This window comes from Pongo abelii, chromosome 9 (assembly GCF_028885655.2).
Source record: "Pongo abelii isolate AG06213 chromosome 9, NHGRI_mPonAbe1-v2.0_pri, whole genome shotgun sequence".
In the NCBI taxonomy this organism is placed as follows: Eukaryota; Metazoa; Chordata; class Mammalia; order Primates; family Hominidae; genus Pongo; species Pongo abelii.
This window is the reverse complement of record NC_071994.2, coordinates 33,615,649-33,634,287: the sequence shown is the minus strand read 5'-3', so window position 1 is coordinate 33,634,287 and position 18,639 is coordinate 33,615,649. Positions and strand designations below refer to the sequence as shown.

The 18,639-nt window shown below is 42.4% G+C and overlaps 1 protein-coding gene across 4 annotated transcripts in view; it reads left to right on the top strand.

The window, feature by feature from the left end:
• KIAA1549L (KIAA1549 like) overlaps positions 1-18,639 on the top strand; it is a 297,476-nt gene that overhangs the window by 215,579 nt on the left and 63,258 nt on the right. For 3 of the 4 annotated variants that reach the window (XM_054524510.1, XM_054524513.1, XM_054524508.1), the window contains exons 12-13: positions 5,617-5,801; positions 13,198-13,325. In XM_054524510.1, coding sequence (XP_054380485.1) covers positions 5,617-5,801; positions 13,198-13,325 — 313 coding nt within the window. The remainder of the gene's footprint in view (positions 1-5,616; positions 5,802-13,197; positions 13,326-18,639) is intronic. The other variant, XM_054524509.1, reaches the window with a different exon arrangement.

Sequence of the window (18,639 nt, the reverse complement as noted above, 5' to 3'; positions counted from 1 at the left end):
ACTGAGATTGTAAGGGGCATATTTATGTTATAGATTAAACCAAAATTGTACTAATCTGCCAAAATGAGTTGGGCAACACATGATTTCCACATAGCTTCTGGCTTGAAGGCTGTCTGGAGCTAGGACGGATTAGTGTTTGTGGTTTTCCGTAGCTCCTTCTGTGTCCTACCCTGTACATTGGGCTTTGTGAGATACCTGGCTGACATTGAACATCAAGCAAATTTATGTTCCATGAGATGACTGAATTCACTTGTGTGCGGTGGAGCTGGTTGTTTTCCCCCTCCATGAGGCTGGGCTACATATTTTGATTCCCAAAGCCCTTTTATCATGGGAAACCAGCAGAGTGGAACTGCCTCCTGCTTACTGCAGTTTTTCTGCCGTTACAACCCAGGGACACTGCAGTGTTGGAGAGAGGAGAGACCTTCCTGCATCACTTCTCACCACCTTGTGTGTGTGAACAGAATTCAATTAATGTCAAAGGACGAGGCAGAAGAAAAAAGTTAGCCTTCACCACCAATCCTTAGACTAGGAGGACAGTCCTGGGGACATCGCTGCATCTTTACAATTCAGGCTATAGTGCCAGAGGGCAGTCCCGGGGATCCTTCTTGAGACTCAGTAATAAACTTAACATGCTAAGCAGAGGAGGTGAGTGTGGCTTTCCCGGGAGCTGAGACCAGGGTATGGATACCCTTACCCTTCTTCAGAGACAAGGTACTATGGACTACCCCATTCCCATTGTTATCAGGTGGGCTTCTGCAGGTAGAATGGTGAAAAATGATAAATGCAAGAGGGCCAGCATCATGACTTTTGTCACCTCCTTTCTTCCTAGTTCACTTCCCTTTACTCTGTCATTGGATGTCCAGCCATTTTTCTAGTTTTTCCCTTCATAGAATTGAAGAGATCATGTTTCCCTGGAAGAGACCACCTTAGAAGAGGGTGGATAGGACCATATCCAGATGCAGGATGGAGCTTGGAGGGTCTGTAATCTTTTGCATGAACATCTGCTTGGGACAGGCCAGTCACCCCCTAAGAACAGCCAACTGTTTCCTCTTTCCCACTACTATCTGTAGGATACTATCTATAGGATACCTATAGGATAACTTACCCAGCTCTGTGAGCCTGGGTAAGCTGCTTAACCTCTCTAAACCTCAGTTGCTTCATCTGTAAACTGGGAACTCATGATAATACCTACCTTCTTGAACTATAGTGAAGATGCAATGAGAAAAGTTATGTACTGTGTTTAGTACTGTGCCATTGATATCAAATGAGGCTGAAACTGAGCCCCTTGAGGGTGAGGAACCAGTTATTTAACTTTATATGTTCAGCACCAAGGACAGTCCCTGTCATTGGAACAACAATAGGAAAGTTAAACATTAGGAAAGTTACTTAACCTCTGTGCCTCAATTTTTCCATCTGTAAAATGGAGATATAACAATAATCGTATAGAGTGTTGTGAGGATTAAGTGAGTTAATAGATGTACATCACTTTGAGATATGTCTAGTACATAATAAATACTACCTGTAAGTTGGCTTTTATTGTTACCCATGCTTTTTTTCTTAAAAGGTCTTGGCAGTGTATCTGCCATTGAAATTATTGGAGATTATTTTGATTTGATAATTTTATAAAACTAATTGAAGTAACTATAGCTACTTCATGATATTTTATTATTGGGGTTAGGAGTCACTGATGTGTCTAATGGGCAATTGATTAATCTCAGGTAATTTTCCAGTTGAAAGCTAAAAGACCGCTACCCTGGGAGTCAGAAGAGTGAGGGAGTAGTAGTCCTGCACCACTTAGCTGTGTGATCTTGGGCAAGTCACTGAACCTCTCTGAGCTTTGTTTTCTTATGTGTGAAATGAAGGCTGTGATGTTTGCCTTGCTTACCTCACAGGTTTGTTGGAGGATGAGATGAGATAACAGTGTTTTGCATGCTGTAAGTACCAAACATACACAGGGATTGTTGTGATTAATAACACAGGTGTAATTAACCTAATAACAATGGCAACCTTTTAAGCTTGGAATTCCTTAATGTCTCTCTTTGTGTATATCCATCATTGACCCAATCACCTGAAGTATCCAGTGGATAACTTTAACCCAGTGTGAAAGGTAAGGGGCGAAATCCAGAGGCAGGAGAGAGAAAGCAGGAGATGGGACCACAGCCAGCTTTCCCTATCATTAGGTTCTTGGGAAGTCTTAGCTGCTATTGGAGCCTCCCGCTTCCTCACAGACAGGCCAGGAGTGTTGCACAGGAGCCAGGCCATGTATGGCAGGAGATGCTAACCAAGATAGGAAGCTGCAGAAGGAAAGGAAGGGCTGTGGGAAGACTCATCAAATAGTGGTTAGATGTTCCAGCTCTGGGTCACATAGTCCTAGGTTTAAATGCTGACTCCATCACAGCTCTGTGAGCCTGGGTAAGCTGCTTAACCTCTCTAAACCTCAGTTGCTTCATCTGTAAACTGGGAACTCATGATAATACCTACCTTCTTGAACTATAGTGAAGATGCAATAATGTAAGTTGTGTACTGTCTTTAGTACTGTGCCATTAATATCAAATGAGGCTGAAACTGAGCCCCTTAAGGGTGAGGAACCAGTTATTTAACTTTGTATGTTCAGCACCAAGGACAGTCCCTATCGTTGGAACAAAACTGAATAGGTTAATAGGGGGCGTGAGGGTGTGCTACAAAAGGGGCTAACAGGACATGAGACTGGGCAGGCAGGTTCAGCTGGTATGTGAAGGGCTTTGAATGCCTCGCCAAAGCATTTGGGGAGACATTCAAGGCCCTTCATATTTTAAATGAGAGAGTGACGCAACCACATGTGTTTTAAGGGAGATAATTTTGGAAGCTCATCAGGGGAGGCCTGGAAAGGAGCTAAATTGGAAGCAACAAGACCGAGGCAGGAAATAGTGAAACAGTGGACCTGGGGAGAAAAAGTCAGCTTCCAGAAACATTTCAGATGTTGAATCTAATTGGTGACCAATTGGTTATGGAAGGAGCAGGCAATTCAGTATTTGAGAGACATTACCAAATTACTTGAAGGCTCTCTTGTGTTTCTTATAGGCCAAGGACAGGGAGGGAAAAGAACAGAGACCACCTTCCCTCAGCAAACACTATTTCAGAAATGCAGTCCCAGGTCCTGGCCTCAGAATGTCACTGATCACCACATAGGTAGAGTGTATGTCTCAGAGAAGAGAAGGGGGTGATCATACTTCCCAGAGTGAGTTTCTCAGGGAACTGGGGGAGCTGTCCATGGCAAAGCTATAGACAGCCTCAAATAAAAAAGCCTTGTTGGAGTTAGCAATAAAACTCCATCCTGTTCTGAGACACAGTGGTGAGATTTGACAGGTTAGGTCACAGTTCTAGACTGGATTGTTAAATCCGCTGGAACCTTCCTGTTGTATCCCTTAGCTAAATTAGCTGCTGAAATTTATAAGAAAAAAACAACCCCATCAAAAAGTGGGTGAAGGATATGAACAGACACTTCTCAAAAGAAGACATTTATGCAGCCAAAAGACACATGAAAAAATGCTCATCATCACTGGCCATCAGAGAAATGCAAATCAAAACCACAATGAGATACCATCTCACACCAGTTAGAATGGCGATCATTAAAAAGTCAGGAAACAACAGGTGCTGGAGAGGATGTGGAGAAATAGGAACACTTTTACACTGTTCGCGGGACCGTAAACTAGTTCAACCCTTGTGGAAGTCAGTGTGGCAATTCCTCAGGGGTCTAGAACTAGAAATACCATTTGACCCAGCCATCCCATTACTGGGTATATACCCAAAGGATTATAAGTCATGCTGCTATAAAGACACATGCACACGTATGTTTATTGCGGCACTATTCACAATAGCAAAGACTTGGAACCAAGCCAATTGTCCAACAATGATAGACTGGATTAAGACAATGTGGCACATATACACCGTGGAATACTATGCAGCCATAAAAAAGGATGAGTTCATGTCCTTTGTAGGGACATGGATGAAGCTGGAAACCATCATTCTCAGCAAACTATCGCAAGGACAAAAAACCAAACACCGCATGTTCTCACTCATAGGTGGGAATTGAACAATGAGAACACATGGACACAGGAAGGGGAACATCACACTTCGGGGCCTGTTGTGGGGTGGGGGGAGGTGGGAGGGATAGCATTAGGAGATATACCTAATGTTAAATGACGAGTTAATGAGTGCAGCACATCAACGTGGCACATGTATACATATGTAACTAACCTGCACTTTGTGCACATGTACCCTAAAACTTAAAGTATAATTAAAAAAAAATTAGCTGCTGAAGGGAGGGGCTTCTGATCATATCAAGTTCTGATATACTCTAAATGACAGAGGTTGAATTTCGTCTGCAGATTTTCTTGAAAAAAATCACTGCTGTCCATTTCACCTGGACTATGATTTATCAGGAAAGCAAAAGTAATAACTAATATTGATTGAGCACTTACTATTGGCTAGGCACTTGTCTAAATTCTGAACTTGAATTTCTTATTTAATCCTTACAGCATCCCCTTAACAGTGGTTACATGTTGCTCTCACAAACATATAAATTTTATCCTGTTTATACTATTATTATCTCCAATTAACGTAATAACAATGGCCATCTTTTAAGCTTGATGAAGAAACTGATGTGCAGAGAGTTTCAGTAACTTACCCAAGGTCACACAGCTAATGAATGACGGAGTCGGGATTTGAACCCAGGCAATCTGCTTTTGAAACTGCCACTTTTACCCACCACACTGTCCTTCCTCAAATCTGTATTGTATTGCTTTGGGGTGTAAAGCAGAATGGAGACACTTTCAGGAATTGTTTAAATATGTGTCTTGGTTTTTATTACCACACTGCTAGATGTCTGTTGGATTTTCCTCAGAGCTGCCTTATGCACTTGGGATTTCAGACACTGCAATAAAACCTTGCCAGTTTCCCAGGAATGCATTATAGGAGAGCCAGCCTACTTAAGGGAGAAGTCTGGATTAAAGAATGACTCCATAAATTCCATTTCATTATTAATGATTGTACGGCTTCACATGTTATAACACATTTCCCTCTGTGTTCAGATCTGTGATCCACTTTAATACTCAAGGGTGGTAGAGGTAAAGGAGCTAAGATTATCTTCAGTTCTCAGATGAAAAAATTGAGGTTGAGAGTTCAAGTGGCTTGGCAAAGTCACACATGTGTTATTACACATAAAGCTATACGAGAATGGAGTGAAGGGGTGACCAAACATTTCCAGGCAGGAGGTGATCCACAGGACCTATTTAATGTATTAATTGAGTTGTTTCTCATTTACAGCATCCATTGACTTAAAATTCATGGTCTAAAATCTTTGAAAGAGGTTTGTTCTTAAACACCTGTTTACATGTTGTTTACAGTCTTCATTTTTCTGAACAAGTCTTATCTGTAGAGATTCTGTAGCTGGATGGAATTAACATGGATTCTGATTTTGAAGAGACGGAAATAATGATGGGGATTTGGGTTAACTCTTGTTTATTAATTAGAAAGCTAAGTTTGGTCCCATCTTTTTGCTGCCCGTCATCTCTTAAAGCCATGGTTAGAGTCACACTTCACTAGAAATACGACTGCAAATCTGTTTCCTCTTTGCAGCCTGTGCAAGGCTTTGATTATGCCAAGCAACACCTGGGCCAGCAAGGGGCAGATGAGGAGGTCATCCCTGTGACTCAGGAGACGGTGGTTCTCCCACTGCCCATTAGAGACGCTCCTCAGGAAAGAGACGTCGCTCAGGATGGAAGCACCATCAAGACCGCCAAATCCACTGAAACCAGGAAGAGGTAGGCACGGGGCCGACTTCTGCCTCTCTGTGTCAGCAAGAGAATAATTGATGATGAGAAAAGCTGATGCCCTCAAGTTAATTCCACGGTTCTCTTTAAAAATTCCCCTTCATGCTCATTTTGAATATTTGAAAAGAGACTAAAGGAGATGAGATGATGAGAATCACAATACCCGCCTAGCCTGGGCTACCCTTTGTAAAGTTTTGTGTCTCTGATAACCACAACAGCAGAGATTTAGTTCTTATATTTACTATAGCAAATTTAGCACTGATGTCACACTTATATTTTAAACTTATATTAAAAGCAGTGCCTTTCAGTATAGTTGTATTTTATCTGGCAATTTCTCAATAGCAGTTTCTGATTTCAGTCAAAACCATATATTTAGTTTATACTATAAGCAGAGCACTTTGAAGACATCCCTTTAGGACTACAAAAATGTGTAAGATTGATTTGTGACCCCAGGAGTCTCATGATGGAGGAGGCAGAGAGATAAATAACTGGAATACCGAGGATGAGGTGTCGGTGCCTGCACTGGAGACTGCAGGGCTGTAGTAAAGACAGGAGGAAGAACTTAATTCTAAACAGGGAAAGCCTCATGGAGAAGGTTATCCTTTAGCTGAGCCTTGAAAAGTGAGTGGGATCTGAATAGGTGGGAAGATATAAGGGCATCCAGTCTAAAAAGAGTGGGGAGAGAAGAGGGACAGGTATGTTCTCTAAATGGTGAGTGTCACCAGAGTTTAGAGTTCATAGTGGCTGGGTGTAGTGAAGAATGAAACCAGAAGATAAATTAAAATTTTGGAAAGTCTTGACTGCCTGGCTAAGGCATCTGACCTTTATTATCTAGGCAATGGGGAGCCACTGAAAGGTCTTTTGGAAGATAATGATGTTAGCCTATATGTTAGAAGGATACTTTGATGGCAGTGTGGATGAGAGATGGGAGAGGTTAGTTTAGAGGCCAAGAGACTCATTGTAAGGACTTTGCAATAGCCTTATAAAGAGGTAATGAACCCTATGGCAAGCCCCATTGGCTGGCTAAACCAACATGCGTTGCCAACTCCCTTTTTCCTTGTTGCCTGAGACCACTATGGAGACTGAAAAAACTACATCATCCATGTCTCCTTCCTTTCTCCACTCCTTTTATCTAACATGTGTATTGATCATTTGCTGTTTATCAGGCACTGGGGATATTGCTGTGAACAAGACAAAGTTACTGTTCTCGGGCCGCTTACAATCTGGTGAGGAGAGATAGATAATAAACAAATAGAGAAACAGGTAAATCTGTTTCTGGATCAGGTGGTGATGAGTACAGAGAAGAAAACCAAAGCACAGTTAAGGGATAGAGAAATGGAGAAGGAGACATAGTGCTATTTTAGCTAGGAAGCTAGGGAAGACTTTTTTGATAAAGTGACATTTGAGAAAGACCTGATTGAAATGAGGTATAAACCATGAGGTTATCTGCAGGAGGAATGTACCAAGCAGATGGAACAGTTTGTGTATCGCCCAGAGGAGGGAACTTCTTGACATGCTTAAAGAAAAGCAGGATCAAGGGGGCTGGCATGAACTCGGGAGGAAGTGGTGGCAGATGAGTCTGGCAAGTTGCTGGAGGTTGATTATGTCAGGCTTTACAGACCAAAATCAGGACTTGGGATTTTATTGTGAATAAAGATCAGATGTCATTGGGGGGTTTTGAGAAAAGCAATGACATGATGTGACTTGCAGTTTTATAGGCTCACTTTGGGCTGGGTGCATGGCTCACACCTATAACCCCAGCACTTTGAGAGGCCGAGGCAGGAGGATCACTTGAAGCCAGGAGCTTGAGACCAGCGTGGGCAACCAAGCAAGACCTCGTCTCTACAAAATAAAATTATATAAAAAATATTAGCCATGTGCAGTGGTGCATACCTGTAGTCCCAGCTACTGGGGAGGCTGAGGTGAGAGGATGGCTTGAGCGCAGGAATTCAAGGCTGCAGGGAGCTGTGATTGTGCCACTGCACTCCAGCCTGGATGACAGCGTGAGGGCTTGTCTCAAAATAAAATAAAATAAATACAACAGACTCACTTTGGCTGCTGTGTGGCAAACAGACTGTAGGGATGCAGAGTAGATGCAGGGAGACCCTTTACAAGGCTACTGCCATGACCTAGGTGAGAGACGATGGTGTCATAGGATGGTGTGGGAAGTGGTTGGAGTTTAGAGATATTTTGAAGGAACAGCTGAAAAGATTTGCTGATAGATTCTTGTGGAGTGACAGAAGTGGAAAGGAGTGAATTTGCCATTTATTGTGTTGGGGGATACTGGAGGAGAAGTAGTTTGTAGGGGATAGTCAAGAGTTTGAGTGTGGACATGTTACATTTGAGATGCCTGTTAGGTATATGAGTGGAGATGTTGAGAACTCAGTTAACCTTGAGTCTGGAGTTTAGAGAAGTGGTCCAGGGTAGAAATATAAATGTAGGAGTGGTCAGTGTGTAATTACTCTGTGAGACTGGGAAGGATCACCTAGGAGAGTACAGATAAAAGAAAACATCCAAGAACTGAACCCTGGAACATTGTCATGATTAGAGGTCCAGAATATGGGGAAGGATCAACAAAGAAAAAGGAATAGTGTCAGGAAGAAAGGCATGAGAAGAACAAAGAGAGAGTAAGATCCAAGAAGCCAAGAGAAGGAAGTAATTTGAGAAGGAAGGAGGGATCATCTGTATCAATTACCCACATTTTGTACTGGAATCAAGCAACAAGACTGCATATTTTCTTCCAAGAACTCTTGGTACCTCAGAAAGAGGTACAGAGGAACAGAGGGTTGGATTTCAGCTTGTGTAGGAAAGAAGGTTGGGGCATGTGGATTAGTTATCTATTGCTCCATAACAAACCACTCCAAAGCTTAATAACTTAAAACAACAACCATTTTTTTTAGCTCATTATTTTGGTGGGTCAGCGCATTGGGCTGAGCTCAGCTGGATGGTTCTTCTGGTCTCAGCTAGGCTTGGCTGACCTTAGCTGGGCCTGCTTATGCATCTCCAGTCAGGTGACAGATCAGCTCGGCTGACTTGTTGATACTAATCTTATCAGGAATACCCCAGGTAGCAAGGGCCTTTGTTCATATGGTTTCTCATCCTCTAGCAGGCTAGTCCTGGCTTTTTCACAATGTGGTTGCAGGGCAGCAAGAAAAACAAAAAACACCCAAAGCATAAGCATTTCTCAACTCTTTGCTTGTGTCGTGGTTGTTACTGTCCTCTTGGGTAAAGCAAGTCTCATGGTCGAGTCCAGACTCAGCATAAGAGAAGACTACCCAAAGCTTGTTGACAGAGATGTACAAACAAATTAGGACCAAGAGATGTACAAACAAATTAGGACCATTACTGCAATCATGCACCCAACATGAGAGAGCATAAGCAGAGCAGAGCTGAAATGTCAGAGAAGCAATAGATGATTTACCTGAATTGACTTGCAAGTACTATTACCTACAGCTATTATTTTCATCATGATCTTTGCCAAATACAACAAAGGCTTGTTAATAACTTATTTATCACCTATTTAGAGGACACTGAAAATAAATAGTGTTACTAAAATTAGGATATGAACATAGTACTTTCAGGAAGAATAAAAATTATTTTTCACCCATTCTAGTTGAATAATTTAAATTGTGTAAAGTTTTCTTTAAATTTTTTTAGAATAAGCACTTAGTGGATTAGCAAGGAATCTACTCTTGCTAATCAATTACCCTCAAATTTTTAATAGGAAATATTAACTGATGAAACAAATACAGAGGAAGAAGATATCTATATTCCTGAAGGATTTCTATATTTGCTCATAATTTTTTCTTTTTCGAGACAGAGTCTCATTCTGTTGCCCAGGCTGGAGTGTAGTGGCAAGATCTCAGCTCACTGCAACCTCTGCCTCCCGGGTTCAAGCAATTCCCCTGCCTCAGCCTCCCGAGTAGCTGGGATTACAGGCATGTGCCACCATGCCTGGCTAATTTTTGTATTTTTTTTTGTAGAGATGGAGTTTCACCATGTTGGCCAGGCTGGTCTCGAACTCCTGACCTCAAGTGATCTGCCCACCTTGGCCTCCCAAAGTGCTGGCATTACAGGCTTGAGCCACCATGCCCGGCCACTTTCATAATTTTAGCATAAAAATATGATTTTACTAAGGGCTGGTTAGATCATTGCCAAAGCTGTAAGAGAAACCTCTCTGTTGAAGTCCAGCTGACCACGGGAGTCTCTGATCATTTGAAAAGATTTTCAAAACATCAAAGTCAAGAGAAAACCCGTTAATGAATCTTATGTTTCTGGCTTCCCCATCTTGCCACATCATTTTTCTCATTCCTGCTAGATAAAGACTGCATGCCCTCTCAGAATGGGTCTGTTAGATGATCCAAGAAGTTTCTCAAGTGAAAACCAGGAGAAACCGGTGGTTTGATGGTTATTAAGATACCTCAATTTTTATGAATTATTTTAGCACTGAACTCTGAGGGTTCAGTCACTTCCAGACAGCCAGATGGGTGTTCTGGGTCCTTTTCCTCCAGTGTAGGGTCTTGGTGAGGCTATTTTGTTGATGTATGACTGAGATTGTTGGGCCAGGATGGAGAATCAACCATTTACAGCTGTTTGCAAAGGGCACTTCAGTGTAGTGATTGGCCGTGATTCATGCCATGTTCGGCAGTTGATTAATCCTCAACCCGAGAATGTTCTTCCCAGCTCCATGTCCTCAGAATGGGGACTGTTGTATTCAGTAGCCTCAAACTGCAGCCTCGCAGGTGACACTTTCTTGCTTTCAAAAACACTTTTGTCACTGTCATGTGAGTAGACACGCATGCACAAACACACAGGCACAAATCTCACTCTATTTTTGAACAGAAGTTTTGACTTGATGACTCCATGTAAACGTGTCTATAAACAGAAGCAAAGAGTAAAGCAGAGTTGGGTTTTGCTACAGAAATTTGCTCATTAACACCTTTCCTTGGAGTGAGAGGAGCAGCCAGAAAATTGTTTCAGGATCAAATGAGGGAAATGGTGTGAAAATGCTACAAAAACCATTCGGGCCAGGCTCGGTGGCTCATGCTTGTAATCCCAGCATTTTGGGAGGCTGATTCAGATGCATCACTTGGGGTCAGGAGTTTGAGACCAGCCTGGGCAACATGATGAAACCCCAGCTCTACTAAAAATACTAAAAAATTAGCCTGGCATGGCGGCGGGCGCCTGTAATCCCAGCTACTCTGATGGCTGAGGCAGGAGAATCGCTCGAACTCGGGAAACAGAGGTTGCAGTGAGCCGAGATTGCACCACTGCACTCCAGGCTGGGTGACAGATCAAGACTCTCAAAAAATCAATCAATCAATCATTCAGTATTTTGTGAATGTGAAATAGGTTATAAAAAGCCTTTTCCTTCCCTATTTTTTTTTTCTGGACACAAATTAAAGCCTTTTGTCCCAATGCCACCAGTTGGGAGAGTAGGTGCCATTCACCAGAAGAGTCCAGAAACAATCTAGGGGTGTGTGTCTTTTATGTTTGGGTGTTGCACAGCCAGCACTCAGCAATCAAATAGCTGTTGGGTAAATAAAATAACATATATTCAACAAGTTAGTACCGATCCTTGTTTTCACAGACTACATTCTTTGTATTACTCATTTTATATGATGTTAAAAGGTATTAAGGTGAGAAAGATTGTGACCGAATAAATTTGGAAATGTTGGGTTAAACGAGACCAGATGAATCTCTCTGTGACAGAACTGATCAGAGCCTTTGATATGCTAAGGTGCATTAGGAATCTCCAAAGAAGGAATATAGTGAGCATTTCCCACATTTAGGGAACTTTGGCGAGGAATGTCCCACTTGGCTTTAGTGTGCCACGGAATGTTCTTGGCAGATATTACCTTATCCCGTAGAGATCCTAACTTTGATTGTTCATGGCTTTTAGGGTATTACAGCGTACAGACTGAGAACTGGAAATTCCCAGGGGAGGCAGAGGGGAGAAGGGAGGAGGAGGGAGAAGGGAGGAGGAGGCAGAGGAGCATCCGGAAGGATACACAGCTTCCAGTTGAGAAGCTGCTCGCCTACTGATCAAGTGCATTTATTCCAGACAATTCTCCATTGTCAGGGATAGATGTCATTATTTTCTAAATCTGGTCGATTGACAACAGAAGAACAGAGGCCACTAGATACCTGCCTCTTGCTTGTCTCCCACAGTGGGGAGGCAGGCAGTCTTTATGCTCAGCCGGACCCACGGGCTGGCATGTTCTGAGGCCAGAGGCAGCATGAGGCTCAGTGGGGGCTCTCCGGATCCCATTCCCCGACAGAGTTCCAGAAGATGAGAGTCCCGCCCTGAGGAAGGAAAGAAGGCTCTGTGACTTGCCCTCTGTGAAGGGCTGCCTTATCTTTGGTCATTGTATGGGACAGCAAAGGGAAGGTGTTCTGGGATGTGGGAGGAGGGGGAGCCTGGCTTCCAGGGCTGATTCGCCACTTTCCTACTCTGTCCTGGACAACACACTTCACTTCCATGAGCTTCATGTTCCTCACTTGCTAAACAAGGGTGGCAGTCACCAAATCAGTGGCTCATTATAATGATCCATTAGCAGTTTTAAAAGCACGCAGTAAAGTCCTTGGTACACAGTAGGTGACCCTGGTGGGGAGCTCTTGGGGGGCATGGGGTGCTATCTTAGATTCTCCACATATCTGTATGTCTGGCACAGAGTGGATGAATGAAACGTATTTCCTGAATGAACAAATAGCTCAAAATCAAAATGTAAGTGGGTAGCAGTTGCCACAGTTAGAGAGAGAATGTTTGTGTGTGTGTGTGTGTGCATGTGTCTGACAGAGTGAAGCCCCTAGTGATGGGGTATTATGCAAAGAATAAGGCATAGTTGAGTTTTTGCTACAGAAATTTGCTTATTGATGCCTTTCCTTGGAGTGAGAAAAGCAGCCCGAAAACTGAAAATTGGAAACGGAATGTTTTGTAGTCAAAGTCTATGTGGTAAAGACAATAGCCAAAGAGAACCACGTGTGATACATGTCCCTGGAAATTCCCATGTGATTTAAACACTCTGCAACACTGTCCAGAGCGCTGGGTATTAAAAACAGCCTATGCTGCATGGATGCCACCCTTGCCACCATTCCCATAGTCACGGCAGGGTGGTGGTTAATGAAACAGAGATGGGCACCCAGGGCTGCAGTCACTGAACTCTACAGGCTGAGCACTGCAAAACGGACTTCGGAGCAGCCAGCTGCTTAACCCACGCTGTAGTATGGGTGGTTTTGTTTTTTTCTTTTTCTGTATCGTTTCCTCTTTGTCCATTAAACTGGAAAGAAAGGCTACAGACATTAAACTGTGCAAATAAAATAACCTTGAGAGGCGGCTGCTCTAGTTGAAACTTACCGTCTCCCCTGTTGCTATGGTTACCTCCAGCAGGTCGCCCAGTGAGAATGGCTCTGTCATCAGCAACGAATCAGGGAAGCCCAGCTCAGGGAGACGCTCACCCCAGAATGTAATGGCACAGCAGAAAGTGACAAAGGAGGAGGCAAGGAAGAGAAATGGTGAGAAGCCTTCCCGCCAAGAACCACCCCCAGCCACTCCCACGCGTGCCCGCACACACATGCATGCACACGTGTGCGCAAACTCACACAGCCACTGGGCTCTGACCCTCAGTTATTCTATCTGTTCTGCCCGACATGGGCCAGGAGTCTGTATGTACCCCTTGGGTTCTCACCTTACCCCTTGTCTGAATTGTCCTGTCTCACTTCCTCCGCCCCTGTTCTTATGAAATTGTGCAGTTTCTTAGGAAAAACCTTTTGCGGAATGAACTGATGTTTGCTTAGAGGTTTTTCTAATTCTCTAGTTAGAAATCCTGTAAAATTTCTAATTTCTAATCACATGAATTGACGCAATTTCTTGCATCAGTTCCACTAAGGCAGCAGATCTCTGAAATGACTGCTCATCTTGGAGATTCCTCTCATTTTCCTGCCCTGACTCCCCTGATAAGTTTCATGGGTTCAGTCTGTGCCACTGAGTCCAGATATTGTAACTCCACTTCTCCCAGGAAAAAACTAACCCCAAACAATAAAGGAACAGATCTGTCATCAAAAAAAAAAAAAAAAAAAAGAAAAGAAAAAGTTTTATGCTTCTGTCTTAATGCTCCAGAGAAGCTGATCTACTTAGTTTCTCACACAGATCTCTCCTTTCCTGTAAGGATTGGCGTTGGGGTTTATTTGTCAGTCGTCTGAGCACCGTCGTTGTGGAGTGGCGTTGTCTCTAGATGGCCTCTGTCAACATCATTGTGCAGCTCCCTCTCCTGTTCCCACCTTGCTTCTGACTCATCTCCATGTGGCCCTTCTGTGTGTGATGCTGGGTTACTGGGGCCAGAATTCAAGTACCCAGCACTACTGATTTCATATCAGGGAAGAGTCCTTTTGGATTTTAATGGGTTGTAGGTGGAGCCCTACAGAAATGCCAGGTGAAAAGCTAAACCCTCTAGCACCCTGCTTAGCTGCACTTCCCTTTCAAAGGAGTTTGTGTAGTGCAAGGACTCTCTCTTGAAGCTAGTGTTGGAATATTTTTTTGTTTTCAAATATCACTGTTATTTTTTTTTCCCAACTGAAAAAGTTAAGAGCAGAGAAAAAAAAAGAAATAACGACACATGGATTTGTATTCTGTAGGGAAAATGTGCTCCCTGTTCCCATTTTCAGCTATTATATAAAGCACTTGTTTAAACTGTCATACTTATTTGGTTGTTGAAATTTTGTCTTTCCCTGAATTCTGCATGCCTGTAACACAGAGGCTGTGCTTTCTACATCAGAATTGGGGTGTGACCTGTGGGATTTTCCTGAAATATCTGCCCCTGAAATACCTGGGACCACTAGAAATCCTGCCATCAGCTCTATCAAGTGAGCACACAGAGTCAGAGGTGCTCTAGATCTTGGGAAGGAGACTTGAATTCAGCAACTTTCTTCTCTTTCTTCCTAGGATGAGGTGCTAAGAGAGATGGGTAGAGAGAGTGAGGTGACAGCAGAGACAATGGACAGTGAAGCCATATGGGGAAGGTTGTTTTAACTAAATACTGTGACGGCCATCACCACCTATCCAAGATGGTGCTGCCCGCCCTCCCACCTCCACCTACTCCCTCCCCTCCCCCTCCTTCCTTCCTTCCTTTATATACTTCCTGGAAATTTACAAGGTCAAATCAAAGACTACTCACTCCTCCAGATGCCCCACTCACCCACCCCAGTCCTCAGAGGACCCTGAATAACTCAATGTATGTCTTTCTCTGACCTTTTTACTATGCATATGGCAATACACATGTATCTTTGTTTTTTGTTGTATTGATTTATTTTGTTTTATTAAATGGAATCAATGTGCATATTGTTCTGTGCCCTTTCTCTTGCTTTAAACTGTGCCATACAAGGCTCCTTTCTTTATGAATACACATTTGCAAAGTGATGTCTTTTCCACTTCCCTGCAAATAATCCATAGAAGATGAGAGAATGGGGCTGGTTCCTGACCCCATCACTCCCCACTTAGCTGGTGAAATTCTGGCCTGCTCTAGATGTTCCTGCTGACCTTGCCCATTTCTGCTTGTCTGCCTTCTCCTCCTGCCTCTTTATTCTATTTAGGTCACTTTGACTATTTAAATATAAGGCTTAGAAATAAAACAGGTGGGTGCAGGAATAAAATGCAATTACTATGCCAGGTTGAGGTTTTTGCTTATTTGCACTATTAAAAAGCCATCCTTCCAGGGTTAGAGTGCTTGCTTGGTTGCACTTTATTTTTGCCAAAAGTAAGCCCAGTGAATTTGGGGGGCTGGTTGCTTCTGTTTCACTACAGATTTCTATTCCATAAGGTTTTAGGTTTGAAATTTTCCAGTAGAAACAATAGAACCAACTTGTCTTATGTAAAACTCAACAGACATCAGAATTTTAGGATAGACCTTTGTGAAAACCTACACTTGTTCTTTTTATCAGAGAGTTCCATTTTATCATAATCCTAGGTTAGAGTTTACCAATAAAATCAATAGTGTATTTTATTGCATTGGAAGATGAACCAAAGGAAGGAAGGAAGAAAATGACATTGAATGGAATTGTGGAGAAAACAAAAAAGTATATTTTCATCACCTTGCCAGCTTGCAAAAAGTATTGAGGACTTTTTGTGTGCACATGGCCTCTGAGAATCAATTATTCTGTTGACATGGAATATTCAAATACTGTTGTCTTATAGCTTAGTATCTATTTCTCATAGAGGCTTAAGTTACTAAGGTTAATAAATGTTAAATGTAGCAGGCTGTTATTCTAAAACTGTTCTTGTTTTCCATCAGGTTTGTTACATCTGTAGCTTCCAGTCTTTTTCTTTTATGTAAAAAAGAACTTTAAAAGGAAAAGACACTATTCTGCTAGCCAGATGGCTGGCATAGGTCCTTATAGCTCAATGACCACATCAGTTACCATCGCTGCAATTTTAGAGTCTGTTTCATGATGATGCTTACATGTAAGTGGGAAAGTCAGACATGAGAGCTAGGATTTTGAAAGCAAAAAAAGTTTGGTGCTTTCTCAACCAAATAGACATTTGAATTTCTGAGCCAATTTCTAAACATGGAAAATATGTTTAATAGGAAAGAGTTAAAAGTAAGTTCAAGATTTTTGAAAATAATACATATCTTTGCATCTTAAGTCATTTGGAAGCAAACAGCCACCTGCCTGAACCCTTTAAAGTATGCTCCCTTCCTTTATGTCACTGAGAGAATTCACTGGTAGGGCTCAGAATCTATTAATAATCAAACTTCACCTGTCTAAGGTATGGGGCAGGTGAGGCAGGCAAAGAATTAGAGAGTTTAGAGAATGAATTACTAATTTCTTAGGAGCTCTTTATGGGGCATCTGGAATGAAAACATCAATGAAGATTTGTCAGAGATACTAGCTCAAAAACACAGTTTCAGTTATTCTTTCTTTGCCTTCCCAATGAAGTGAAGACTTGCTTTTTATCTAATAAATAATACTAGAGAATAATGATGCTATTGTAGATTGTCTGAGCTTTAATGAAATTTTCAGAAAAAGCGTTTGTTGGATAAGAACACTTTCTGCCTCAAGTGGGAGAGGGAGGCACTCGCCATGCCAGTTCAGACATGAAGAAATGAAATCTCTGTCCAACCTGATTTACTGAAATTAAAAACAACAGTAAAAACAAGGCACTACCAGGTACGAGATAACTATTCAGTGGCTGTGATGTGATGCTATGCTAAGACACTTGCAGTTTCACTGTGGCCCCTTCCTTAAGCATTCTCCCATGCTTTTTCTTTAGGGACTAATCATGCATTAAAAATCCCCATGAACCTGCTGTGTTCATACCACGTTTTGATGCATTAATATTTAATGTAATGTCTTTTAATGTATTTGCCTATAAAGTCTTTTTTAGGGGAAGGATAACTAATTATTTTTCTCTTCAAAAGCCTAGAGGAATTGTACAAATCTGAATAAAAGTTTTTTTTGAAAGAGTGAAAAATAACTATAGCTTATACAATTCCCAAGGTGTCATTTTCCTGTCCCATTAGTGCTATGCTACCCACCTTACCCCGTTCAGTTTGGGGAGTGAGGGTGTCACCACCCAGAAGCGATAAAAATGCTAAGTGCCATCTCTTTACGCTCTGATGGGTTGAGTGATAGCATGACTTTAACTTCTACATGGTTACCTGTTCTGCAGGTACTAACAGCATCTCCTTTTCCAAGTCAGGGAAATTGAGTCATTCATTTCTTCACTCACAACAAATCCTTATTGAAGGCCAACTACATGTGAGACACTGTTAAAAGCAATAGGCATTAGTCTTTAAAAAGATGGGCAAGAATGGAGCTTCTACTCTAGGGAAAGGGGTGAGTACTGATTTACACTGTAAATCAGTACAACATATCAGTAGTGGTAACCATTGTGAAGAAAATAGAACAGGGTAATGAAGGGGATTAGATTGTTGGTTAAGGAAAGTCATTTTTAAGCTGCAACTTGAAAAGCAAGAGAGAACTGGGCGTATAGAGATCTGGGAAAAGGGCATTCTGAGCAGAGGGAATAGCTAGTGCAAAATTCCTGAGATGGGAATGAGCCTGATGTGTTCAAGAAGGCCACTGTGGGCTGGGCACGATGGCTCACGCCTGTAATCCCAGCACTTTGGGAGGCCAAGGTGGGTGGATCACCTGAGGTCAGGAGTTCGAGACCAGCCTGGCCAACATGGTGAAACCTGTCTCTACTAAAAATACAAAAATTAGCTAGGTGTGATGGTGGGGCCTGTAATCCCAGCTACTCAGGAGGCTGAGGCAGGAGAATCCCTTGAACCCAGGAGGCGGAGGTTGCAGTGAGCCGAAATCATGCCATTGCACTCCAGCCTGGGCAACAAGAGCAAGACTCCATCAGAAAAAAAAAAAAGAAAGAAAAAAGAAGGCCACTGTGGCTGGAGCAGAGCAGATGAGGGGAGAGGGACTAAATGAGTTCAGCAAGGGGGCCAGCATTAGACTGACAGGACCTTAGCGGGAAGACCTTGGTTTTATTCTGACAGAGATGAATGAAGCCTTCAGAGGGTTCTGGTCAGGGGAAGAATGCCATCTAGTTACCTTCTGGAAAGTTTATCCATCCTGGTTACTGGTGGAATATGTATTTTAGGGATAGAGGGAGAAGAGGGAAAGCTCAGAGGTGGAAGGTTGTTTAGAAGGTCTGTAAGTTATCTATTGCCATGTAACAAATTACCCCAGCACCTAGCAACCTGAAATGTATTATCTACATTTATTATCTCATATAATATCTGTGGGTAAGGAATTTAGGACTGGTTTAGCTGGGTCATTCTGGCTCACGGTCTCATGAGATCATAGTCAAGATGTTGGC